The sequence below is a fragment of the Lissotriton helveticus genome, chromosome 9, assembly GCF_964261635.1.
Source record: "Lissotriton helveticus chromosome 9, aLisHel1.1, whole genome shotgun sequence".
Lineage (NCBI taxonomy): Eukaryota > Metazoa > Chordata > Amphibia > Caudata > Salamandridae > Lissotriton > Lissotriton helveticus.
The window spans coordinates 283071888-283099339 of record NC_136070.1 but is presented as its reverse complement, the minus strand read 5'-3'; the positions used below and the strand labels follow the sequence as shown (position 1 = coordinate 283099339).

The window sequence follows — 27452 nt, the reverse complement described above, 5'->3', positions numbered from 1 at the left end:
TTAAGTCACAGCACCTGCAACTGCCTTCTGTCCAGATTTGCCCAGTTGGTCCTGTTTTCTGGAATCGGCAGGGTCATTAATCTGGCACTTAGTATTAAGTGGGTGGTAGTTCTATTCAGGACACTTTTAAGTAAGGCAGTATCTTAGTTGTTTTAAAGGACTTTGCAATCAGGTTTGCATAATGTGCGTCCGTTATGTTCTCCATGTCTGAATTTTGAGAAACGACCAACACCTTTTTTTCACAACTGAGTTGATTGCCGGGGATATCTGATAAAGACTTCTAGCCGTAGATCCCTTACCTTAGAATGATCCCCACGTGTCAGACTGGATCCGGAAATTCTTCTTGATTAGTTCCCCTGTGCGCAGGTAGGTGGTGTCGTTGGCTGCACCAGAAGTGATGTTTGTGGTGCTAATATAGACGCCGCACAAGCGCTCTGCCGCTACTTCCTTTCTTTCCACGCCAATCGGCACAAGTCCAGTAAGAGCTACCTTTAAGTCACTTTTTGATTATGCTTTTTTTGAAGTTTTGTCGAAGGCTTTTTGAGGTCTTTTTTTGAGGTGTGGCAGAAATGTTCTCAAAGAAAGATGCCATCCCCATTTACATCCCCAACTCTGACACGGAACCAGAGGGGCCTCATTCTCCATGGCACAGCATCCCCTGTAGCCATGCCTTCCAGGCCCGAGCCTTACCCTATTGCTATGGGCTTGGACTCTGGGAAGAATGGGAGGGGTCACTAGACCCTGAAGAATACCAGCCTTCTGAATCCTTGGACTGGGTTGAGCATCTGGGTGAAGCCAGTGGACTGGACACTTCTCCATATACTGACATGTGTTCTCCCCTACCAATGATACTGAGGAGGGAGCTTCATTCGCTGTGGTGGTGCGAAGGGCAGCTGAGGTCTTGGACCTTAGTTTGCCCTTGGTGGCAGTCAAGACTAATATCTTGATGGAAGTGCTTCAACTGGGAGCGTCCCTTTCCAAACTGCTTCTCCAATTCAAGAAAGCACTTATTTTTGTCCTGCTTGAAACTTGGTCCAAGCCCAACACAGTGGTGCCCGTGAACGGGGCTATTGCCCGCCGCCACCGCCCCACTCCTGGGGACCCCAAATCCTTCATGGATCACCTTAATCTGGAGAGCTTCGTGGTCCAAGCCTCCACTTCACATGTAAATTCTGGCGCATTCCCAACTGCTCCACCAGACCGGGTATACGAGAGACTGGAAAATTTAGGCTAGAAAATGTTTTCTTCCGCCAGCCTGGTATTGCATTGCGGTCGGTGAACAACGCATGCCTTTTCGGCTACTATTCCCACGCCATGTGGGATATGGTTGCGCAAGTGCTACCAACGGTCCCAGAGGAAGTCCGGGCTTTGCTCTCCTAGGCTGTGGCAGACGGGCGGGATGCAGCTAAGTTCACAATTATATGTGGGCTAGACACCACGGATTCACTAGGCAGAGCGGCTTCGTCGACAGTGGCCCTGCGATCCACGCCTGGTTGAGGACTTCTGGCTTTTCTGGGGATGGCCAGACATCACACATGGACATGCCCTTTGATGGATCCCATGTCATCGAAGGCAAGGCGATGGAGCCCTTGAAGGACAGTAGAGCTACTGCTAGGTCCTTGGGCCATTATATAGCCCCTCGTCAGCGTCAATCCACATTTCACTCATTTTGTTACCATGAAAGAGATGTACAGCTGTGTTCTTACCCACCTAGCCACCACAGCGCACAAGCTGTCCAGCCTCTGGGTCGGGTGGCCAGCAGTCAGATCAGTTCACCCTTCTCACACAACCTCCCAGCAGCCGCAGCCTCCAAACCCCACTAGCCTGCCCATTTATCATCATGGGCACCCAGGGGGCGGCAGGATTCACCATCAACTGTACCACTGGCAGTCCATAATAACGGACAGGTGAGTTTTGCAGATTGTCCGAAAGGGCTGCTCCCTCCCCTTCAAGATTGCTCCTCCCTCCACGCCACCTATGTACGTCAGGCTGATGGAAGACCACCTATCTTTTTTTGCCAAAGGAGTCATAGAGAGAGTGCCGACTCCAGAAGTGGGTTGTGGTTGTTATTCCTTTTACTTTCTGGTGCCCAAGAAGGACAGAACCCTTCGTCCCATCCTCGACCTGCACTCTCTCAACTTCTTCCTTAAGAAGGAGAAGTTCAAAAGGCTCACTCTTGCTCAGGCCCTATCTGCCCTCGACCCAGGAGACTGGATAATAGCATTGGACCTGCAGGACACATATTTCCATATTCCTGTCCTGCCTGTCCACAGGCGTTACCTGTTGTTCACGGAGGGCAACGGGCACTTTCAGTTTTAGTCTCCCCTTTGTCCTCACCAGCACCCCTCGGGTGTTCACCAAGGGGATGGGAGTGGTTGCAGCTCATCTGTGGAGATCAGGGGGGACAGTCTTCCTCTATTCAGATGACTGACTGTTGAAGGCGGACCCGTACCAGGTGGTTGTCTCTTACCTCCAGACTATGACAGACCTCCTGCATTCACTGGGATTCACTTTCAACATGCCGAAGTCACACCTGACTTGCTCTCAGATGTTCCCTTTCATCTGAGATTTCTGGACACGGTTCATTTTTGGGCCAATCCTTTCAAACGGCGAGTCCAGGCTACTCAGGCTATCATACCGATATTTCAGTTTCTATCCTGGATTACAGTGAGACAGACTCTGAAGCTGGTGGGCCTCATGGCCTACTGCATCCTTCTGGTGACACATGCCTATTGACATATGCAGTGGGCATCAGCATCACTCAAATCTCTCCCACATGGTCCAGATCTTAACAGTAACTGTGAAAGAACTTCAGTGGTGGTTAGCAATCCGCAATTGGGTCCGCAGCAGACACCTCTCCCTTCCCCAACCACATCTGACTATAGTGATGGGAAACATCACCCCTGAGGCGGCCTTCTGGGAGAGGTGGAAATCAGAGGATTCTAGTCTTTGGCAGAGTCTGGAATCCACATCAACCTGTTGGGGCTCCCAGTAATCGATTGGCATTAAAACCCCACCACACCCTGAGAGGTGGTGGAAATCAAAAAACACATAGGAGGCAGAGGCATTCTCACCAGTCACTACACAAATCTATCTGCAGTGACACTAATTAGGTAAGTAAGAAAAGGCAGTTTGCTTTTGCACTTCAATATGTCACCTCCAGTGATTTTGCCTGACTCACTTCAAAGGAGAGACTGGAATGTTCCAGGACCTTTACTCAATCAATGAAACAGAGACTGGAGGTGAACCTTCTTACATTTGTAAGCAGACTTGCTTCCAGCCTCCATTTGTGAATCATCAGTAAACAGGTTCCAAGATGGATTCCTGTTCTCATGCTTTAAGTGCCTCAGAGAAATGATCAGATTTCCTGACCCAGTAAATTAGCTAGAAAAACTGCTTTGTATCTGCAATATGCCAAATGAAATGAGCTTGCATCTGAAGATAATGGTAAGTGATATAATCAACACAAAGGGTGTAATATTTAATGCAGAATATATTTTATACAAAGCTGAGAGGAGTGGGAATGTAATCCGCTTGGTTGGCGGACTCCTCCTAATTCTTTTCCGAATGTCAGTATCACTTCTCTTACTTCAGAGATATTTCCGTGCTTCAGAGGTGTGAATGAAGTACCACCTTTCTCACATTACTCTGTGTTAGTGCAGACATCCCATAACCAGGCATGCACACACCTAATACACTAGATAACTGCAGGCAAAAAGGAACAAAACACCAGAAATAACTCAGATCACACCAGTTTTATTGAAGATAATTATTTTGCAGGTTTATTTGGTAAGGTAAGAGGTTAACTTACGAGCAATTCAGGGGCGGTGATTGATAGTTTGACCAAAGGTGACGGCCCGCTCGGTTAGCCAACAAGCACCATGAATACACCGCATCTGGTGCTGAACCTTTGGGACTCATCTACATCTTGACCCCATGGTCCAGGAAAATGAAGTTCTAATGAAAATGGAGGAATCTAATGATGTGTTATTGGGCTAGAAATATTCTCAAGCTGTTGTCAGAGATCTACATTGGTGGCTGGTGTGTTGCAACTGCCTTGTGACTCTCTTGTCCGTATACAAAATTAAAAAATAAATTGATAATTAAGCAAAGTGGTCATGCAACAAACAGGCAATGGGTAAATAAATAGTCTCCTGATTGTGCAGTAAGCTGTCTTTTGTTAACTTGTCCACAGTCTCCAGCACTCCTTACCTATTTCTTTATTTCAGGTGACATGTTAAAACTGGATGCTGCATCCTGACATAGATATATGTATGTGTGAGATATATATATATATCAGGCAAACTATCAGGCAAACTCCCAGTTGCTGGGGCTTACAAAGGCCTGTGGGAATAAAGGGAAGCTGTCACTTTCACTCTAGGGCCCTGCAGTGATGACTTTGATGGTATTGGCATGAAGCCCCCTTTGGGCTCTTTCTTGTGGTTGCTTCCTCACCAAAATCCTTTGGATCGCAGAGTATTGCCGCCTGCAATGCAGAGCAAAATAACCTAAACATCCCAACATTTGTATTACATCAACCTTCACGAACATGTCAATAAGGGTAAGTGGTAGGATGGGTTTCAGCACACAGGAATGCCCTAAGAGGAGAAGCCCAGGTGTTAAGTCAGAAATAAGGGTCCCCCGTCCTGCCCCTAAAGTGACTTAACCTGGAGGCGGGTGTGGCCTGCATCCCCTGATAAAAGTCATCCGCCCCTCCGCCCCAAGGGGATTTCCAAGGCAGGGGGAGAAGGGTGATCTACCTGGAAGGGGAATGCAGTGCTATGCTGCTGCCTGCTTAAGTTGTCGCCCTGTGGGCGAAGCAGGCAGCCGCATAGCTCAGATATCCATAAGCCATGCACACACACCCAGTACACCAGATAAATGTATGCAAATGAATAATCCACAAGCAAGTAATTGAGGCCATTCCAGTTTTATTTGGAGAAAATTATGTTGCAGGTCTGTTTGGTAATTTATAGGCGATCCAATGGCAGCCAGAGATGATATGGCCTGAGGTGACTACCCCCTTAATCAGCCAACAAGCACCATGAATACAACACATCTGGTATTCACCCACATCTACATGCTGTGGTCCAGCAACATGAACTTGCGCGTTTAGGTGGAGCGTTAACACGCAAGCTCCCAGTTGCTCATGTTTACAACTTCCCATGGGAATAGCGAGGCGCCATCGCTTTCACCCCAGAGTCCTGCTGTAAGGACTTCGAGGGCCCTGGCATGAAGCTCCCCTTTGGATTCTTTGTCATGGCTGCTTCTGCACCGAAATCCTTTGGATCGCCCAGTAACTCCGCCAAGCCTCTCAGTCAGTCGTATGAACGCATGCTTCTTGGCCAGTGCAATGGCATCGGCCTGCTGTTTCATGTTACATGCCCATTGCCCTTGTGTGACTTGCCCCTGTTTGCATGGAAGAGGTGCATAGGGCATCAGAACTGAGCTAGAACCACACACCTGTTCTGCCCATCTGTTCATATACATGCCCGAGCCTCCACGTTAAATAAGGTCAGAGAACCCTCTCAGTGCAGGCCATTTCTAATGGTCGCGTTACAGTACAACAGCTTGTTACTTTTGGCAGGCAGAGATTTTTCTAAGCCACATACATTAAAATCCCGCATTTATTTCCTCTCTGGTTTAATGGTCAGAATTTTCACACATCATAAAGAACAGCTATTGGGACATTTCTGCTGCTGAAAATGTAGCATGGACAGGAAAGGATAGAAGGGGCTTGTGAAAGGGGAAGTGACTTGGCTCATGCATATGGAGCCACGGATATTTAATTTCCTGCATTCAAATTGTTCACCAGCTGTGTAAACCTCTATAAAAATATGCACCAGAGAATCATTTGAACGTTTTATCAAACCTTGTCCGAGTCCATGTGCTGGTAGGTTTGTATGTGGCTATTGACGTTACTGACCACGGGGCGCTGCTCTGGCGCCAGCGCGGGTTGTTGCACTGGGCGCCGCTTTACAGAGGGTCTGCTGGTCTCTGGGAGGTACCACTCGGTAGGGGTGCTTCGGTTCCAGCGCCTCTTATCAATTGCGCCTACATTGCGGTCTCCCGCTCCTTTCACTCTTACTGTTTATTGGGCCAAAAACGCCTGGAAGTGCAAAAAGCATAATCAACATTTTGATTAAATTTGTTTGTGTCTCCGACCACTGAGCCAGGAAGAATAACAGTGCGCCCTACTTGAAGCTTTGTCTGTTGTATAAATGAAGCATCATTATCCGAGATCGAATCCCGCTCAGACTAATGTGCTGATGGGTGAAGGCTCAGAGAGAAGACCCCAAGCAGGACAGAAAATTAATAATATATGCAACTGAATCTTTGAATCATTTGTCAATGGTTTGCCTTTTATTTTCTCTAGATCGAGGCACAACCAGTTTTTTCCATTCGTTCATGTCTTCCTTTTGTCTCTAACTTGAAAGATAAACTTGCTCGGGCATTCAGATCTTGGGTTTGCTCTTTTGTGTTGGTTTTCCTCTTTTGTGTTGGTTTTCCTAGCTCGGTGGGTATCCCTGTCAAAAGCAACCCGCCAGGCCTCCTTTTGCTATGTGTGATGTTAAAGCATTCTGTGTAACTTCTAAAAAAGAAAAACGAGCAATAGCCACCAGGGTGGTACTTTGGAGCCTTTCTTCGTTAAAAAATCTAAAGAAAATGGAGGAACCTAATGATGTGTGATTGCGCTAGAAATGTTCTCAAACTGTTGTAAGAGATCCACGTCGGGGGGGTGTTGCAATTGAGTTGTGACTCTCCAGTCAGTATCCAACCTTAAGAAATAAAGTGTGTCAATTCAGCAAAGGGGTCACGCTACAAACAGGCAGTGGTTACACAAATTGATTGTGCAGTAAGCTGTGTTTTCTGTCTTGTCCACAGGCCCCAGTGCACATTACCCACTTCTTCATTTCAAATGACAAGTTAGGAATGGATGCTGCATCCTGATATAAATATATGCATGTGTGTGTGGGAGTGTGTGCATGTATATATACACATACATGCACACACTGTTGGGGTTCGGCCCAAAAAACATTTTAGGTTGAGCGCTGAGTCCTAGGGGTAATGGTAGTGGTTCGGTATGCTTGGGAAAGCACAATTTTTGTTTACAAAGGTTTACCCTAAAGGGGGAGTTTCAGTTTTATGCAGCATGTTCTTTAACAAAATCCACGATGTGAGCATATGGTGGAGCCCAATCCAATTAGACCCCTGGAGTGCGGGGAAGGGGGGTTCAGACTGGGCCTGCTGAGGGAAGGAAAGTACAGATGAGAGATATAGAAGGACACTAAAGAATGGCTACTTCGAAGGTGCAAGGTCTGGATAGCTATGTCAAACGTTACAGAGTGAATGCCTATTTGCGCACAATGGTGGTGCTTGATTCAATGTTGCTGAAAACACACCTCCTTGAGGGGAAAGTACAGAAAGTGCAGAAGAAATAGATTGGGAAACTTTTCTATGCCACATATTCAACTTACCCTAGAGGGGTTTCCATCTGGATGGCCCCACAATGCCCCTTTCAACTCCATGGTTTCAAGGCCGACATTGAAGGACGTTTTATTCTGATTACACGGTTCCCTCGATGGAGTGGAAATGTATTTTCTTAATGGGAATGCACCTAATGTTGATGACCAAGAGTTTTTTTTGGCATCATGGAGAGGAAGCTGCTTCCATGTGATGGGATACTACTGATATGGGTGGGGGACTTCAACTGTGTGCTAGATGGACTGTTGGATAGACATCACTTTAGGCTGGAAACCAAACCCACTGTGGTAGCTGGATTTAAGGTAACATTGGAGCGCTTGTAATGCATGGATATTTGGAGAGAGCTCGACCTGGACGTCAGGGAATTTTTCTGTTTTACCCTGGCCTATGGTGCCTACAGTAGGCTCAATAGGTTTCTGGTAATGGAGGACTGTGCACCGTTAGTGCAGGGGGTGCAGTATCAGGTGCAGTTTCTTTCGGATCATGCACCATTGATACTGGAGTATGCGATGAGAAGGCACTATAGCGAATTACTCCGAAGGTGCTGCAAGACCCTCTGTTTCGAGAGGAGACACAGTAGGTACTGTTTGGGCAGTGCAAAACCAACTGGGGGCCGATGGTGCTCAGAGGCACGGAATGGAACGCCCTGAAGGTGGTTATACGGGGAGACTGCATGTCAAGATTAGGGGGTCTTAGGAGGCAATAGGGGAAAAGACCATCACGACTGGGAGCAGGTGCTGACCCGGTTGCAGCAGCAGGCGGGGACTGTACAGGTGGAGAGTAGAGTGCTACTGGAGACCCAGCATAGGGTAGGTAGGCAATGGGACAGACTGGACTGTTATATGTGATGCAAGCACAGAGTCTCCAGAGGGAAGGGGATCAATCTGGGCGACTGCTGGCATGATTACTTAGGAGCGAAAGGTCCCCCTATGAGTCTGTCCTTGCTTCACCCAGATGGTACCCTGGTGAGGGAACAAGCTGGGATAAATGCCTTACTGTGGGAATACATGACGGAAGTGCCTGGGTAAATTGTCACCAGGATGCTAGACGAAGCTAAGGTCTTCCTTGACCGGTCCCCATGCTTACAGGTGCACAAAGGGAGGAACTAGAGGGCGAGATACAGGTTGGGGAAGTGCTGGCCGCTATATGCGATATGACCTGTGGAAGATGCCCAGGCCGGACGGTCTCCCGGTGGAGTACTATCCGACCTTCTCTGATCTACTGGGTCCCTGTTTGCTAGAGACATTCCAGGAGGTACAGTGGCGGGGTGAGTTGCCCCCACCTATGTGGGACACCCTGATTGTTATGGTTCAGAAGCCCAACAAGGACCCAAGAGATATAGGGTCCTACAGATCGCTATCAATTTTGGTTGTGGACACGAAGATACTCAAAAAAATTCTAGCGGCACAACTGGGACGGGCCGTGCTCCGTCTGGCTGATGAGAGTCAATGTGGGTTCATGCCGGGACGTGGAGCCCACATGAATCTGAGATGCCTCTTTTACATGCTGCATTCGGTTCAGGGGATGGAGGCGGAGGCCGTTCTTGTTGCGCTAGATATTGAAAAGCATTTTGACACCCTGAGCTGTCTGTATCTCTGGGAGGTATTGAGACACTTGGGGCTGGGACTTTCTGTCCTGGGAATGTCTGCTATACGCAGGACAAACAGTGAGAGTGCGAAGGGGGAACATGGTGTTAGGACCTGTCCAAAGCTGCTCTCTGTCATCACTCATTTTCGCATTGGCAATGGGACCACTGGCGATATTCCTGAGGCAGGACCTCCACGACTGGGGTATATGGCTGGGAAATCCTGTGCACATAGTGTCCAAGTATGCAGACCATAAGCTTGTTTACTTGAGCTGACCAGAATGCTCTGTGTCGATACTGCTGGGTGTCCCAGAGGACTTTGGGAGAGTGTCAGGACTATGTATCAATTTGCAAAAATTTTAACTATTATCCCTCCAGGGCGACTGGCGGGACTCACGACGGAGGAACTCTTCCAGACGAAGCTCCCATTGAAACTGGTGAAATTCTGGTATCTGGTCATGTATATTACACATACACTGAGTCTCCAATATGAACTTAATATGGGACACGTTCTTGCCAGCCTATGTATTTCTGTGGGATTCTAGAGCACGTTGTGGCTCTTGTTTGCTGGGTGCCCTGAGTAAGATGGTCCTTCTACCACCAATGTCTCGATGTCCTGCAGAATTCTATCTGCAACGTACTGAGGTCCATGTTCATAGGGCTGAACAGTGTACTGGTGTGGGTGGGCAGGAGAAACCGAGTTAAACTTGATCTTAAATTAGATCCTAGTGAGGGCAGACTGTATCTCCCGGACCTCCAGCTGTACTATATACTGTATTACCTCCCAGAGATATATATGTGTATCTCTGGGATGTAATGAGACGCATGGGACTGGGACTTTCTGTCCTGGGTCTGTCTGCTGTATGCAGGACCTACAGCGAGAGTGCAAATGGGGAACACAGTGTTAGGATCGATCCATATATGGAGGGGTATGACAAAGCTGCTATCTGTCATCACTCATTTTCGCATTGGCGATGGAACCACTGGCGATACTCCTGAGGCCGGACCTCCGCGACTGGGGAATATGGCTGGGAAGTCCTGTGCACATAGGGTCTAAGTATGCAGACGATAAGCTTGTTTACTTGAGCTGACTAGAATACTCTGTGTCGATACTGCTGGGTGTCCCAGAGGACTTTGGGAGTGCATTGGGACTATGTATCAATCACCATTGAAACTGGTGAAATTCTGGTATCTGGGCATGTAAATATTGCACATACACAGAGTCTCCAATACGAGCTTAATATGGGACACGTTCTTGCCAGCCTACGTATTTCTGTGGGATTCTGGAGCACGCTGTGGGTTTTGGTTGCCTGGTGGCCCTGCGTAAGATGTTCCTTCTACCACCAAAGTCTCTATATCCTGCAGAATTCTATCTGTGGCGTACTGAGGTCCAAGCTCATAGTACTGAACAGCATACTGGTGTCGTTGGTGTGGGCGGGCTGGAGAAGCAGAACTTTATCTTAAATTAGACACTAGTGAGGGCGTACTGTATCCCCCTGACTTGCAGCTGTACTATATAGCAAGCTAAATCCAATAGGCGAGTTGTGGTGTGCGGAGGACGGAAACGGGGAAAAAAGCTCCTGGCCTGGCTGGTGGAGGAAAATGACCTACCCAAGCACCTGATAAGTGACATAGAGGTGTCACAAGACTGCCTATATGTGGTGCGTCAGGTGGCAAAAGTCTAGGAATTAGCAGTGAAGCATGCAATGGGGAGACCCCCGTATGCTAGCCTGCTACAGTTCTGGTCACTGCAGCTCTTTCAGAGGATGCAGTCGCTCATGGATATGTCCCAAATGGACAGAGGGTGGCTGTCACAGAATCGGGGATCTCTACCTGAATGGCTCCTTTATTGCAGTGGCCAAGGCTGTCCTCCCGTTACAAGTTGGATCAGGGAAGTTTTTACAGTTTGCTAAACTCTCCCGCATGGTCCATGCGATCTGGATAGACTTTCTGGTGGTGTTGGAAGAGTCATTAACACTCACTCCAATTTTGGACCCCAGAACTAGTAAGGGACTTATATTCTACTTGTATGCAGCGCTGAAGGGAGCTAGGCGCATTGACATGTCAGCAGTTCGTACTAGCTAGAACAGGGACTTGAAGGAGCAGCTTACGGACGGAGAGTGGAAACGCATGTGTGCCCAGGTGAAGAAAACATCTAGCAATGCCTGCTTTAAGTTGATGCAGTTCTTTTACTTGCATCATGCGTACCTCATGCCACAGCACCTAAGTAGGATTTTTCCTTCCCGGTCGAGGGACTGCCCTAGAGGCAGAGGGGTGCTAGCCCACTTGCTGCTCATGATTTTACGGCACTTTAGATTACATGATTACTGGGATGTGGTGATGCGGGACATTAGGGGGATGACAAACACCGAGTGGAGTTGACTGTCCAACACTGTCTTCTCAATCTTCTGTGGAAGGGAAGAAGATGAGGCACAGATTTGCCTTGCTAGGACTAGTATTAGCTCGACAATGCATACCTATACACTGGACCAAGCCAGCGCCAAGGCATAGATGGAGGGTTGACCTACGGGAATGGACAGTGGCAGAAGAATGCAGATTAAAAAAGGTGCAACTGGACAAGCATGTGGAGCGTGACCTGGATTTGTGGGGTGAGATACTGGAGAAGTTAGTGCATGGGGAACAGGCGGAGGGAGACAGTGGCCCGAGATCATATGGGGATGGAGTTGATGCAGGAATTCCTGAGGTGGTACCACTACGGACAGGCATGAATGATGTATTGCACTTGGGGGTATGTCAGAGAATGAGTGAGGTTTGATATGGGGGATGGCCTGGATTGGGCCTGCGGGTACTGGCTGGACTAACATATACTCCTTACTAGACTGTTAATAATCATGGACGGATTATATGCCCCCGGGTGCTGCATTATGAGGATCCTATGGGTGTGGTGCAAAACTAAATATGTGGAGCAAAGCTTCAATGTTGTGGTGTCAATTTGTTATTGCTGTATATGTGTTTTCGGGGAAACCTGAAGTAAACATATTTTCAAACAAAAATAATTATATTTATTACACTATTTCCAACTGGGTAGTTATAGTTTGGACCACGTTTCCATAGAACAAGCATGTCTTGTTTCCTAATAAATTTGTCATAGTTTCACAAAACTCTCCCCAAAAAAAGTTAATCCACCTCAGCCTCTTCCTTGAAAGGTTCTTGTTGCATCGAGTTTAGGGCTAATCCGGCAAGGAACTTAGCACAGAAAGTGCCATCAGTCTATGATTCTTCACCCAAGCTCCCCATGGTAGTAAAAGACTATGGGGCACATGCATCAACGAAAATACCGATCGCAAATGGGCAGATTTGCAGAATCTGCCCCTTTGCGACCGAATTTTTGCATTTGGGATGCATCAACCCAAATGCAAATTCGCAATTTAAGTAATCTCAAAATGTGCGATTACTTAAATTGTAAATGCATTTAGCGAATCGCAAATTGCGATTCCCTAAATGCAATGCATGATATAATTCCAAATTGTGAATTCACAATTAGGGATCGCAAATTACCATAAATTTGAATTTGATGGTAATTTGCAAAAACGTAGAAAAAGGCACCAAATTGCATTTTTCAAAGTTTCATGTTACACACACACATGCCCTTGGGCATGTATGTGCACAGCATGTGGTAACATCTCAATTTCAGGGGTCCAAAAGGGTGTCCTTTTGGCACCGTTGCAGCCTTGAAATTGCATGCGCAATTTGCGAGTACCTATTTGGTACTCGCAAATTGCGCATGTAATTGCCATTCAATCCTATGGGCCTCTAGGTCCATAGGAATGCATGGGAAGCAATTCCTTAATTGGGATCTGCAATTTGTGAGTCGCAATTAAGGAATTTGTAGGAATCACATTTTTTTTATTTGCGATTCCTACATGCATAGGGATTTGCCATTCCTAAATAGCGATTTCTTAAAATTCGCTATTTAGGATTCGCAAATCCTGACTTTGATGCATGTGGCCCTATGACTCTTCTCTCATACACTTGTGGAGCTTACTGATGTTTCGTATTCCATTTAATAGTTTACCCTACTCTGAATTTGGACAACTCTGGTATTCATTATTTTGTTTGTCCCCAGTGTAATGTTGAATATGTAAATACCTGTTTTGATAGACACTAATTTGGATCTCTGTCATTTATTCGGGGGGGGGGGGGTATTTTTGTTATAAATCTGGGGCTTGTGGTCCATCTTTACCACACTGATCATTTGGTTTTAGCTGGAACCATTTAGCTGAGCTTGAACTTTGAGAGGTTTGTTATATGTGAAGTTGCTTTCTGATTTAAATAGTTTGCATCCTGGATTTTCTGTTACAATGACATTCAGGTGGTGTGCTCCTGGCAGGAAATTCATGACCACTCCATCAGAAAAAATGCATCTTTAATAATCTTTTCTGATCAGTAGAGTTCGACCACCTTGTTGAACACCTCAATTGCCACGGCCACCTACCCCAAGGTTTGGAAGCACGCTGAAGTCACACCCCATTAGAGAAACCATCGGCTGACCCAGCGAACTCAACAACTACTGATCAATCTTCCTGCTCCCGTTTCTGGAATTTGGGGCACATGCATCAATATTGCTTTTTGCGATTCCTTAATTGCGAAAAATAAGGAATCGCAATTAAGGAATTGCAAACTGCGATGCATCAAGAAATCGCAAAAAAAATAGTGATTTCTTAAAATTCCTTAATTGCGATTCTCTAATTGAGAATCTCAATTAAGGAATACCTCCCCATTCATTCCTATGCGCCTAGAGTGGAGAAGTGTGGCTCAATGGTTAGAGCGGCAGACCCTGATGCAGAGGTCTAGCCCGGGACCAGGGTTCAATTCCCCGCCTCGGCGGGTCTTGGGCTCAACATTCCACGGACCTGATAATTCACGCCTAGGTGCCTATTCCAATCATGGAGTCCCACTCTGCAACTCTGGGCAATAGCTTGCTTAATCTCCACAACGGCCCCTACAACGCTAAGGATGCCTGGCCTCCACCTTGGGGGTGCCCAGGAGTGGACACCTCACAGGGAAAGCCAGGATGGGTTCCACAGCGGTATTCGTACAAGCGCCTTGAGACCCTTGCGGGTGAGTAGTGCGCTATACAAGTATCAATTTACAATTTACATTTACATTCTCAATTTGCGATTCTCCATTAGAGAATCGCAAATTGAGAATGCAATTTCAAGGGTGCAGGGGTGTCCAAAGGACACCCTGTTGCACCCCTGAAATCTGCCTATAAGTACATCTTGCACACACACATGCCCAAAGGGCATGTGTGTGTGTAAAATGGAACTTTGAAAAATGCACTTTAGTGCATTTTTCAAAGTTTTTGCAAATTACCATGAAGGGCAACTTCATGGTAATTTGCTCCCCTTATTAGCGAAATCGCTAATTTTTTAAGTTTGATGCATTGCATTTAAGGAATCTCAATTTAAGATTCCTTAAATGCATTCGCAATTTAAGAAATCGTAATTTTGCGATTTCTTAAATTGCGAAAAGTACAAAAATGATGATGCATCCCAAAAGTTGAAATTGCATTCGCAAACGGACGAATTTTGCTTTTCGCACCATTTGTGAATGCAATTTACAATGATGCATGTTCCCCTAAGTATTAGAAAAAACCATCAACCAACAACTCTCCTAACATCTGGAATGGAACCTCCTACTCTACTCCTCCCAATGCGGATTCCGCAGGAACCACAGCACGAGACAGCTGTCATCGCGGCTTCCAAGGACATCCAAGCCCTACACGACTGAGGAGAGACTGCTGCTCTGATCCTCTAAGACCTCTCGTCAGCTTTTGATACGGTCTCCCACAGCACAATCCTCACTTGGTTGCACAACATAGGCATCCAATGAGCAGCTCTCAGATGTAGCTTTATAGAGATAACATGCACAGTGAATCACATTTACATTTACATGCATAGTGAATTAATTTCCTCTCGCTTTTCACTGTAGTTACTTGTATGTTTGTTTTTTGCAGATCTGTTGGAGAAGACGAGAAGGCAAGATGACGAGATGCGAGCATTGCAGGTAAGACACTTGTTTGGACTTATTTTTCTCAGTGCTCTGAAAAAAATGCGACCCCTATGTAGCAGAAGGTCTGAAACTGTCTTGGACAGGAATATAATCAAAACGGGAGGCAACGGAGAGCTTACTGTGAATGGCTGTGTAACAGCAGAACTGGATTCAGACCAGATCTGCCTCATCTCCCATTGGTCACTTACTAGATGCTGTATGAGAATAACATATTTTACTACTAATGTATTTAGGATTCAAGCTGAGGATATAGCATCTTACCAAACTTACAATGATGTAACTCCACATTCCTACAGTGTCAAGATTGCGCTGCCTCTGTTTATTAGCCTAATTACATTTTTATAATCTTTAATTACCCTCCATCAGACAACCTCATCATTGCTTTCTATTGACGTCAGCATGGTCCTAACCTAATGGTCTGCACAACTCTGATCTCGTAGCATCTCCATTTCTAATTGCTGAGTTACTTACTTCCATATCTATCTTTCTAAGGATATAGGGTTTAGGGTAGAATGATTTTTGGTATGGGTTTGATTGATGTTTGTTTTAAGTAAGTGCCCCTATCGAGACAACAAAGGGGACTACAGGAATAACTTCAATTAATACATCTATAGTGTGGTTCATCTACGGTAGTATATGCCCCTTCCCTAAGTTTATGAAATTTTGTGAAGTAATTAAAATAATACAAAATATGTAATTTAGCCAAAGTATGCCTCCTCTGGGGTTTGGGCATTTTAAAAAAACGCGGTTGGACCCTTGTCAAGGGTGGTAAAAGGCTGGGTCATATAAACAATGGAAACACGAGAGTTGCCTTTCCTGATCACGTTAATCACTTTGAAGTTTAATAAACTTGAACCTACTGTAGCAACAAAAATACTTCACCTTCTGAATTCAACATTTCTTATCAATATTTGTATCACTTTGAGTAAGTTAGCTAAGAGCACATAACACATCAACGTAATCTTCTAATGCTCACACAGTGAACAACCACAAAAGTTGAGAATAAATACCAAAGCGAACAATTGTGCAGAGGCGAATCCAGGTTTCAGTGATTAAAAAGGAGAAATAAAATGCAGAATCTTACTCTGAAACACCAGGGTCCACATGAGAATGTTAAAAAAATGTTTTATTGCCCCCTCTTTTAATGTCCAAAAGTCAGGGTGTTTACTGGATTAAGTCAAGGGCTTAATCCGTTAACATGTAGCCCTGGGAGACTCCTTTGTGTGTGTTTTGGTCCAAAATTCTCTTGCCCCTCTTGTCGACACTTTTTTCGACCTCTACCGTTATGGGGCCTCCGCAGGACAGGGGTTGTGTGGAAGCTGTGGGGAGTTAGGAGTCTGGTTAAAAATTGTTATGGTGCATATTTAAGTGAGAAGGACTAGTGATGAGTATCCACTTAATTATAGTTCTGCTATGAGGACCTTGTTTCCCAGAGAAAATAGCAGGGGGGGTTCTAAAAGTGTAATTAGTCTTGATAATTTTAAGGCATACCTGCATCCAGTATCGTTTACTCATACATACCTGGCACGGACATTTGGTATGAACAGTGCCATCCCTTCTGCTCTTAAAAGGCACTTGAACATTTCAGGGCAAGCGTGACTGCCCAATACTTTATGAAGGCGCAAAGATCAGTGCAACAATACCATTTACTATTTGAATACCATAACACATAAGGTTTTCCATTTAGTGCTCCCTAAATGCTAAGTGAGGAACATTGTGTTTCTCCTCCAGGGGATCCTCATCAATAGTCATAAGCATGAATAGTCCTACCCACGTATGGGAATCCCGGAGCACTCTTAATAATGTTTTATATATGTAATATACTTTCTACGTGGTACCTTACATATATATATCTGCAGCCTGCAGAAAAGCTAAAAATAGCCAGATTACATTGAGTTTTCATTTAAAAAACCTAATTACACAGAAATATGGCATTAATAAATAATGACTATTGAAAATCTTTAACAAACCTTTTTGGAAAGGAAAGGGAATTTGAGACATTATCCATTAGGCTGCCATTCAAAGAAAAGTAGAGACAACTGGCACTGTGCCTTTTAAGAACCCCACTATACCCCCTGTATCCCATCATGCCTCACAGGTGACAGTAAGATCAGTTACTTTTTCTGATTCTTGGAGACCGATTTCTGGAGCACTGAGCTCTGTCTTTTTGGCAAAAAACATTGGGAAATCTTTCCGATACCTTTTCTGTTGAAAGTAATTTGCATTCTTCAGCACCTGTAGTGCAGAAAAACATTTCTGACAGAAAATAGTTTATTTTCCTGTCAAGAGTGTCCTTTCTTCAGGAAGAAAAAGGCTCAGACAGACCCTCATTCTGTCTGTATTGTTTGCCTTCCGGAGGCTCATCATCCTAAGACTTGTGGTTACTGTCAGAAGTTCTCCAAGCATACTTTAGAGGACAGAGAAAAGATCGGACTACATGGTCTCCAAGAAAAAAGGCAAGACATCATCAAAAGGCCTTGGGGAAGGTTAGTCTTCTTGAAAAGAGCCCATCTCTTGCTCCAAGGACTCTCGCAGAGGGAGATCCAGAGAGGCACATCATCGTCACCACAAGAGAAGGCATTCCCAGTTATTGTCGAGAAGTATGATGTTGAGGATAGAACCAGTACCAGTGTGTTTTCCGTCGAAGGTAGTGTCGAGACATCACTCTACTTCAAAACATCCTAAGTGTTCGCTGCCAAAACACACATCGGCGTCAAAGTCTCCATCGACAGTCAACCACCCAAAATGTAAAAAAGCAGGTATCAATGTTGAATCCAGACGCAACGGCAACTGAAAAACATTTGACATCGAAAAACTCATCACAGTCTTTACCCACACACAAAGCAGAATCTAGTCCTCGCTCTACCTCTAGGGCCAGCACCCAATTAACTTTAAATATCTCTCCACTCTGGCTTCAAAGTTTACAGAATAGACCGGTGCCATATACTGCGGGCTATGAGTACTCTAGTACTTAGCTCCCAGCTCCCCGGCTGCTGCTGTCTGCTTGTGCTCCCCGCTTGTACTCTGCTGAACCTGCCAGTCACTGTTTTCTCCCCATGTAATCACTTTTTCCCACTGTTTTCTCCATTTAATCACTTTTCTTCTCCATCTAAATCATACTTTTTTTCCCCATCTAATCACTTGTTTCTAATCACTTATTTTTCTCCATTTCATCACCCGTTTTTCTCTGTCTAATCATTTGTTTTCCCCATCTATTCACTTGTTTTTTCTCTATATAATCACTAATTTTTCTCCATTTAATCACTCGTTTTCCAACTGTTTTCTAAATCTAATCACTTGTTTTTCTCCATCTAACCGCTCATTTTCCCACTCTTTTCTACATTTAATCACTCTCTTTTCTCCATCTAACCACTTGTTTTTCCCCGTCTATTCACTTGTTTTTTCACTGTTTTATCTCTACTTAATTACTCGTTTCCCACTGAAATATCAACTTTTTCTACCTGCTCGTGTTTCCCGTTTTGATGCTGCTTCTTCTCGTGCTTCCCACCAACCCCGTCCAGTGCCCCCCCTCTCTGAACCCTGGACCTCTAAACAACAATTGTAGCCACGTCTCTCCACATTCAATGGTAGGACTATTCTCCTGCCGCCACTGTCTTTTCTACTGTGACTCCGGAGCACCCACACCTACCGCCACCACACGCACCACGACTGGGTCAGGACAAATCCACTGTCTCCTGCTCGAGACCCGAACACTCCACAAACACGGCACAAAGATCTCTTGCTCCATCATCTCCCTCACCCTCGATGTTGTCTTCCTCACGAGGCCTGGCTCAACCCGAAATTGCCATGGCCAATCACAACGGCTACAAGATAGCACACCGGGATGGCATCAACAAACACAGAGTTGGAATAGCTACCATCCACAAAAACCATCCACTGCCACAGATGACACCACTCCGACCATGGAACAGCTCAACTTCTAACTCAAAACAGACAGCAAAACAACCATCTCAGGCATCCTCGCCTACCCCCAGGCTTCTTCAAAACCACCCCAGTCTTCCTTGCCCCACTGGCCATCAACACTGAAAAATGTATCTTTCTCGAAAACCTAAATTTTCACCAAGATGACGCCAACACAGCCAACCTCCTCAAAAGCATGAACAATCTTGACTTCACTCAAATAGTCACCGACCATAGTCTAACATGGCGAACCCGCTTTAGGTAAGCTCTAGCAGCCAACATCCAAATCCTCCATCGTCCTGCACGACTCCCAGACAAATTTTCCTGTATGCACCCCAGCAGTCGGAGAGCATGAGAGGACAGCGGGCGATCACTCTGGGCCATGGAGGTGCCATATAGCCAGCCCTGCGTGCTGGCCCAGTGGTGGACGGCAGAGACTGCTTGGTTGGCCTTGGTGTCCCCCTCAGAACCGCTTCTCCCATTTAACGAGGCACTTACTGATTACCTGCTTGGGACCTGGTCCAAGTCCAACATAGGGGCTCCTGTGACCAGGACAATAGCCCACTGCCACACACCAGGAGACCCCAAATTCCTCACTGAACACTGTATCCTAGAGAGCTTGGTGGTCCAAGCCTCCACTTCCCATGTAAATCCTGGTGCATTCCAAACCTCACCACCGTATGGGGAACCCAAGAGGCTAGACAACTTGGGCAAGAAAATGTTTTCTTCCACAAGCCTGGCATTGCGGCCTGTGAACAACGCTTGCCTTTTGGGTATCTATTCCCACGCTTTGTGGAATATGGTTACTCAGGAGCAGCCAACAGTTCCAGAGGAGACCCAGGCCGTGCTCTCCCAGATGTTGCCAATGGAAGGGATGCAGCTAAGTTTACCATCCGATGTGGCCTGGACACCACCGACTCACTGGGCAGAGCAGCTTCTTCAACGGTGACCCTATGGCACCGCACCTGCTTGAGGACTACTGGTTTGTCTGGGGATGTTCAAACATCACTTATGGGCATGCCCTTTGACGGCTTCTGTCTCTTCGGAGACAAGGTGTATTCAGCGCTGAAGCGCTTTAAGGACAGCAGCGCCACGGCCAGGTCCTTGGGCCTTTCCATGCCCCTTGTGAACCCTAATCCTCCTTTCGTGGCCAAGGAATGAGCTTCCAGCTGCATCTATACCTGCCCAGCCACCATGGCGCTCTAGCTTCCCAGCGTCTTTGTGGTCGAGCAATCGGGTCCTGCAGACCCCGTGGGGCAGTCAGCCAGAAGTTGGGCCAGTTCACAACCACTGGCAGTCGCAGCCTCCAGACCCCTTATAGTCTGCCCTCTTACCATCATGAGCGCCCAGGGAGTGGCAGGATCCGCATTCACCAGCCCGACTGCCAGTCTATAACAACAAAGCAGTGGGGTTTTCAGATCGTCCCAAGGGGCTACTTCCTCCCCTTCAAGACTTGCCATCTACTTACAACAGGATGTCGGAGAACCACTGATCATGTCTCTGCCAGGAACTGATGACTCTCTTTACCAAGGGAGCCATAAAGAGAGTGCCTGTTATTCTGGCACCCAGGCGTCCCTCCACCCAAAACAGTATAGGCCTGCAGTCGGAGCGAGTTTGTGGAATTGTGTGCAGAGAAACAAGTTGACCATCTTTCTACTCCCCTTTCTTACATTCTCCTGTTTGGTCTTTCATTTGCCCAGCAGGGATCTGTTAAGGGATGCCTTTCTGCTATATCTGCTTTTTTAGGCTGTCTGACCAACCTTCCCCCTTCAATCACCTATTGTACATAGGTTTTTGAAAGGTTTGGAACACGTTCCCTCCTTCTCCCTTTTTATATGCCTCTGTTAACCTTAATCTGGTCCTGACATTCCTGACATGGGCTCTTACACAACTGTCCTCTCAGGCTTCTTACCATCAAGACTGGCTTGCTGGTGGCAATAACAGCTGCTAGGAGGGTCACTGAGCTTCAAGCCCTGTTATCCAAGGCTCCTTACCTGAACATCTACCGAGAAAAATTGGTTCTTTGTACGAGGACTTACTTTCTTCTGAAAGTGGTCACTCCATTTCACGTAGACAAAACCATCACTCTGCCTACTTTTCATGCTCCGCCTCATCCCTCCAAGGAAGAGGAGTGACTTAACCACCTGGACCCAAAAAGAGCATTGTTGTTCTACTTTGACTGCACGCGAGAGCTCTGAACGGATGACCTACTTTTCGTGGGGTATGTCACAGTAAAGAAATGACGGGCCGTACAGAAGCAGAACATCTCCTAATGGAACACGCTTTGTATAAAGATCTGCCACTCATTGGCTATAAAACAACCATCTGAGGGTTTGCGTGCTCATTTTACCAGAGCTAAAGCTGCAACCACTGCGGTAGGGCATAGTTCTGGTCCTGGACATCTGCCAGGTGGTATCGTGGGCTTCCTTGCACACATGTATTAACCACTACTGCACAAGCACTTTGCTTGTTCAGTTCTGCAGGACTTCCATGTATGAAATTGGTCTACAAACCCACCTCTGAGGAGGTATTGCTTGGTTATCTATTCTAAGGTAAGGGATCGGTGGCTAGAAGTCTCTGTCAGATGTACAAGTTACTTAACTTTGGTAATGCCTTTTCTGGTAGAGACTCTATCCGCAGATTCCTTACAGACCCACTCATCCTCCTCGCCCTGTGAACAGATTTCTAGGGGCAGGGCTTTCCCCTTTCAGGGCCCTAGTATTCTACACGTCTGGTCAGTGGGCTTCGTGGCTCTCCGCCCCTGGCGTGGAAAGTCGCAAAAAGTAACTGACCTCAGCTCGCTGGGGTGGCGCCCATATAGGCCCCATGGGTGTCACTTCGCAGCGGCTGGTGCCATGCAGAGCCAAACAAAGCCACCTACCAGCGTGCAGGGGTACGGCTCAAGAAGTGTTTTTGCCTCTAGTCTGATGCCTGGAGATAATTCTATGTTAAGGAATCTGCGGCTAGATAGTCTCTGCCAGATAAGGCATTACCGAAGATAGGTCACTTATTATTCAGTGCTTTTGACTATTGAGAGGATCCTCCGGAAGAGTAGGAAAGGTTGCTTATCTGTAATCCTTGTTCTCTTCCAGGTGAATCCTCGTCAAAGTCATAAGAAAGCGTCCATGCTTTCCGGACAGAAAGTATTAAAGCTGTTGTCAATAACTTCATGCAGGATTCTTAATCTCTGTAAAAATGACCTGACCTAACTTTCACCTGTGAGGCATGATGGGATACAGGGGGTACTGTGAAGTTCTTAAGGGCACAAAAATGTAAGAGTGTTCTGGGATCCCTGCATGTGTGCGGGACTATTCAGCGTTTATGACTTTGATGAGGATTCCCCTGGAAGACAACAGGATTATAGATAAGCAACTTTTCCTTCTAAATTAAGGGCACCCTCTGGTTTTGCTGAGTCTTTCAAGCTTCTTTCTCAGGAAGTGTAACCCCATTGTGGTTTTGTTCTATGAGGTTTTGAAATGCATAATATTGCACTGCATGTCTCTTTCGTATGTAGTGTACGTTAGGCTCTGGTGAGGTCTTGGGTACCGCGCCTGGTCACCTCTCCTTGTCTGCCAGACGAGAGTTCACTTTCAGCTGCGGAAACATACAGGAAACGCAGATGTAAGTTATGTCCACCTCCTGAAGGCATCTCTTCTGAAATGCTTTCCAGTCTGTGGGATCAGGTTCATCGCAAGGTCTTCCTGTTACTGGGCTGGGCCCAACACCCCAAGATTTCTCTTTCAACATTTATAGGTGTCAAAAAGCAGCCAGCCAACCGCTCAGGGAGAAAGTTGAACAAATACCAGACTTACATTTTTAATGTTTATTTCCTTCCAATAAAAATGTGAAGGTTATGCTAAATCTTTCCGGCGATTAGTTCCTTATGTATTGGCAGGCAGCCAGCCAGCATCTGGAGCTGCACCCCTGGAACGTGTTTCCCATTTTCAGATTGCTCACTCTGGGTTTGTGTGTGTGGCCTTGCATGGAGAATGAAATGACTGAGATGCACAGATAGCGCATACTTGAAGCCTGAATCAGGTTTTCAAGTTTTATTCTACTGCCGGAGAACAAAACTGAACCCCCAAAAGATAGATCTTGAAGTTTTCAAGAGGATGGGATGGTGTGTAGAAGCTTATTACCTGACCTTACATCAGTGCAGACCTGGGTTCTTTTCCTAGCAGTCCATTACTGTAGCGTCAAAAGTGTGATAGTTTAGTTCAGGCTTCTCCAATGAGTACCTTGTGAGCTACTGGTAGCTCTTCATCTACCTATTAGTAGCTCTCCTGCGTCCATTTCAGCCTACTAAATTAGAACCTTGTGCTTGGTTGGACTAATTGATGTATGGCAAATATGTATATTCAAGGCAAAAATGTGTGTAATTTTTTAACTCAGAAGTTGAAAAAATTGTATATTTCCAAACTATATTTAAAGCTATTTTTTGAGCGATAAATCGTGGGAAAACGTATTACTAGTAATACTTGTGTGCCAGGGACACTGTAGCTGCGGCTGGCATGTATTAACGTCTACCATTGCTTCTGTGTTCCATCACCCTAGTTTTTACCTTTCTAGTAGTCATGCCTGTATGTGATAAATTGTAAGAATGGCTGATAAGATAGATGACATGCTCTGAGTTACATGTCATTCGTCTCGTCAAGACCCATGGATATTTCAACCCTAAATCAATGGAATTTGTGGTTTTTGTGAGGTGGCAACATTACATCAGCTGCATGCATTGTGTCCAGACACTGGAGGTAGGTTCCACACACACTGTACTGATGTACTACTGTTCTTGTCCTGTGGTCTCATATGAACCAGTATATCTTTAATGCTAGCCCTCTTCCCAAATGAAAACAATTGGTATTGTTAGCCTCAGCTCATTAGAACTCAGGATTCACCAATTCTTAGTAATAATTTTTCTAATCATGTTTGAGGCTTGCAATAAGTGGTTATACATATAGGGCTATCTTCTTTGGCTCTCCTAATTGTTTCTAAAATTACTTTCGGATTGCTCTGCTTAGCTCTTTTATGGGCTCGTTGTACATCCAGGCTGGGATATTTTCTGTTATGTAGTTTTAACCTCAGTTTTTCTGCCTATTGATTAACCACATTGCTGCGGCGGCTATTCCGCCGCAGCGCTAAGGGGGTGGGGGGGGTCGCGCGGCGGGCCCATGCTAGTGAAGGAACCGCTCCGTCACCAGCCGCGGTTGAGATGTGCTCATGACGGAGCGGTTCCGTCATGGCCCCGCCCGCTCAATGGAATGCCCAGCGCAGGCGCGGAATCCGCGCCGCACAGGCGCGGCGAGCGGGCCATGACGGAACCGCTCCGTCTTCAGCATAGCGCCGCCGCGGCTGATGACAGAGCGGTTCCGTCATCAGCATGGAACGAGTTAAAATCTCCAATAAATGTACAGTTCCTTCGTAGGTGCAGAAACTGCCAGTAGGGTAGATTCTGGCTCAGCTTTCAGATGGAAACTTTCAAAGGAAAGCAAGCTGTTTTTATTCATGGGTTTACTGTAAACCTTTAGTCATTAGTTTGCCATCCTTCACAGAGATGTGTAAATCTAAAAATGATAATGATCTATTTGAAATGCATGCTGTGAAATGCAAAAAGGAATTCCTTGAGTTAAGCCAACATAGAAAAGCTTGTAGTGTTACTGTATCTCCACTCCATTTTAGCAATATACTGTCAATGCACCTGTGCCACAATCTGATCCCGTCCCGGTACGGGTTCCTAACTGAATAGATGAAATCCTTTTCAAATTTAATTTACATTTAAGCTAGATTGGCCACAAGTGTACTTACCATGGGTCTGAAGATACAGAGTATTGTTAAATTCAAAGAATGTGTTTTTCAGTGCTCAAGGTTCAGGATAAATGCATTTTGAGTCCTAAAATCCTAATCTTGATGGTAAAGAATATCTGCAATCAGCATTAGGGTTTCCTCCTGTGGGATGTTAGTATACAATGATTGTGTCTAGACCCACCAACTTTTCAATCTGGGAATCAACGGGAAATCCTTAATCAAATGAATTACCTCCTTAGTATCCTTCGGATATGTAGACAGCTTCCCCACCAGAGGTCTTAAAAAGAAATCACAAAATTGTGAAAGTGGTTCCAGGACTGACCCTATTCTGAAACTATTGGCTGTCCCGGCGGAGGTCTCACTTGTTTGTGTATCTTCCGTAGAGTGTATAAATAGGGTATCACCGGTCACTCATTGCACAAAAAGGCACCCTCATCTTTGGTCAGAAGCAGACCCCTCTCCCTTCCCCCAACCAGATCTCACGGTGGTGACAGATGCGTCACTTCTGGGATGGGGCAGTCTCCTGGGAGAGGTGGAGATCAGAGGACTCTGGTCTCCGGCGGAAGCTGGGCTCCACATCAACTCGCTGGAGCTTCTCTCTCTGACATTCTTTTTTGTTTTCATTTTTCTTTGGCCCAGCTGGACTCTACTCTGGACACTCTGAAGGGTTACCTTTTGGCCCTTTCTGCTTTTTATGGTTGCCAGATCAACCGTCACTTTTTAAATCTCCTGTTGTAGATAGATTCTTGAAGGGGCTTACACATTTGTTTCTCTTCACACCCTTTATCATATCCAGTGGGACCTTAACTTGGTTCTCACCTATTTGATGTGTGCACCTTTCGAACCACTGCACTATTGTCCCCTCCGGCTGCTTACTATCTAAACAGCCTTCTTAGGGGCAATCACTACTGCCACGAGGGTGAGCGAATTTGCCGGCTCTATCTTCTCAGCCTCCTTACCTGACCCTCTTTCGAGACAAGGTAGTGCTCTGCACTACTGGGGTTTTTTTTGTGCCCAAGGTGGTGGCACCTTTCCATCTAGGGCAATCTGTCACCTTGCCCACCTTTTATTCTCCTCCTCATTCTTCTGAGAAAGAAGAGCGTCTACACCGCCTGGACCCAAAAAGAGCATTATCGTTCCACCTTGATCGCACTAAAGAGTTCTGGGTGGATGATCAACTCTTTGTAGGGTACATTGGAGCAAAGAAGGGGTGTGCTGTGCGGAAGAGAACTATCTCTCATTGAATTATCCTCTGCATATAAATCTATTACGCCTTGACAAAGAAACAACCTGCTGAAGGCCTTAGAGCTCATTCAACCAGAGCTAAGGCTGCCACCACAGCTCTTCAGCGTGGTGTTCTAGTCCTTGATATCTTCCCGGCGGCCACGTGGGCATCCTTGCACGTATTTGCCAAACATTATTGCATGGATTATCATGTCTGTAGGGAAGGCCTCTTTGGCCGTTCGGTCCTACTGGACTTTCTGGTCTAACATGTTTTTGCAGTCCTTCCTCCGTGGACGGTATCGCTTGGGTATCTATTCTAAGGTAAGGAATCTACGGCTGTATGTCTCTATCAGATGGACAAGTTACTTACCTTCGGTAACCCCTTGTCTGGTAGAGACATGATCAAGCAGCAGATTCCTTACCGACCCACCCATCTTCCCTGCACTGCGGGTCAGTTTTTAGTGTCAGGCGTGTTCCCCTTCAGGGCCCTAGTTGTTTTTTAACACACCATGGTCAGTCACTTCATGGCTTCGCGCTTCTGGCGTGAAAGTAGTGGAAAGTACTGACATTAGTGTGCCAAGGTGGCACCTGCTTAGATGATGAGGGCGTCCTGACAGCGACAAACCCGACGCGTACGACATCACACGGTGTCAACCGACGCCACCCATCGGCGCTCAGGGGTACTGCTATCAAAAACTTCCAGATACATCCAGATGCCTGGAAGTTCTACGGTAAGGAATCTGCGGCTAGATCATGTCTCTACCAGATAAGATGTTACTGAAGATAAGTAACTTGGCAATTTGAGTCTTGAGTACATTTTTGCTTGTCTGATTTAGGATTAGAAGAGCAGGGGTGGAACAAAGTCTATTTTGGGGGTTTGAATAATTTATGGTGGGATCAAAGATTTGATAGATATATGGTTAAAACTGCCTTGGGGATACACCAGCAATACTGATCCATTATTAAAGGGTTCTCCAGACAGGATAAAAAATTACCTCAAGAGATGGTCACTTGGCTTAATCACTCTCCCAACTCTCAAATTCCAGTCAACATGTTTCAGCCAATAATAGCACGCCACTCCGGGTCGATGCCCTTGATCAGGACTATATAATCCCTAAATCTGCGCTTCTGTCAACGTCAATTAGTCAGTCGTCCATAGAAAAATTCTGAATGGCGATTCATACACCAGCTTCCGGCCGCCTCCAAACCCTTTTAGTTTGCCCTCTAATCATCATGGGAACCCATTGGAAGGCATGATACACGCTCACTTGTCCCACTGGAGGTCAATAACATTAAACTGCTGTGTTCCTAAAAATGTCTGAAAGGGCTGCTCCCTCCCCTTCCTGACCACACCCCTCCACCCTTGCAACCCACATGTGACAATCTGATGGAGTGCTAT

The 27452-nt window shown here is 46.0% G+C and overlaps 1 protein-coding gene across 2 annotated transcripts in view; it reads left to right on the top strand.

Annotated features, from left to right (window-relative positions):
* The window catches only part of CEP128 (centrosomal protein 128), a 704507-nt gene that overhangs the window by 531896 nt on the left and 145159 nt on the right, over nucleotides 1-27452 (top strand). For both annotated transcript variants that reach the window (XM_078659994.1, XM_078659995.1), the window contains exon 19: nucleotides 15051-15100. In XM_078659994.1, the coding sequence (XP_078516120.1) occupies nucleotides 15051-15100 (50 nt within the window). The remainder of the gene's footprint in view (nucleotides 1-15050; nucleotides 15101-27452) is intronic.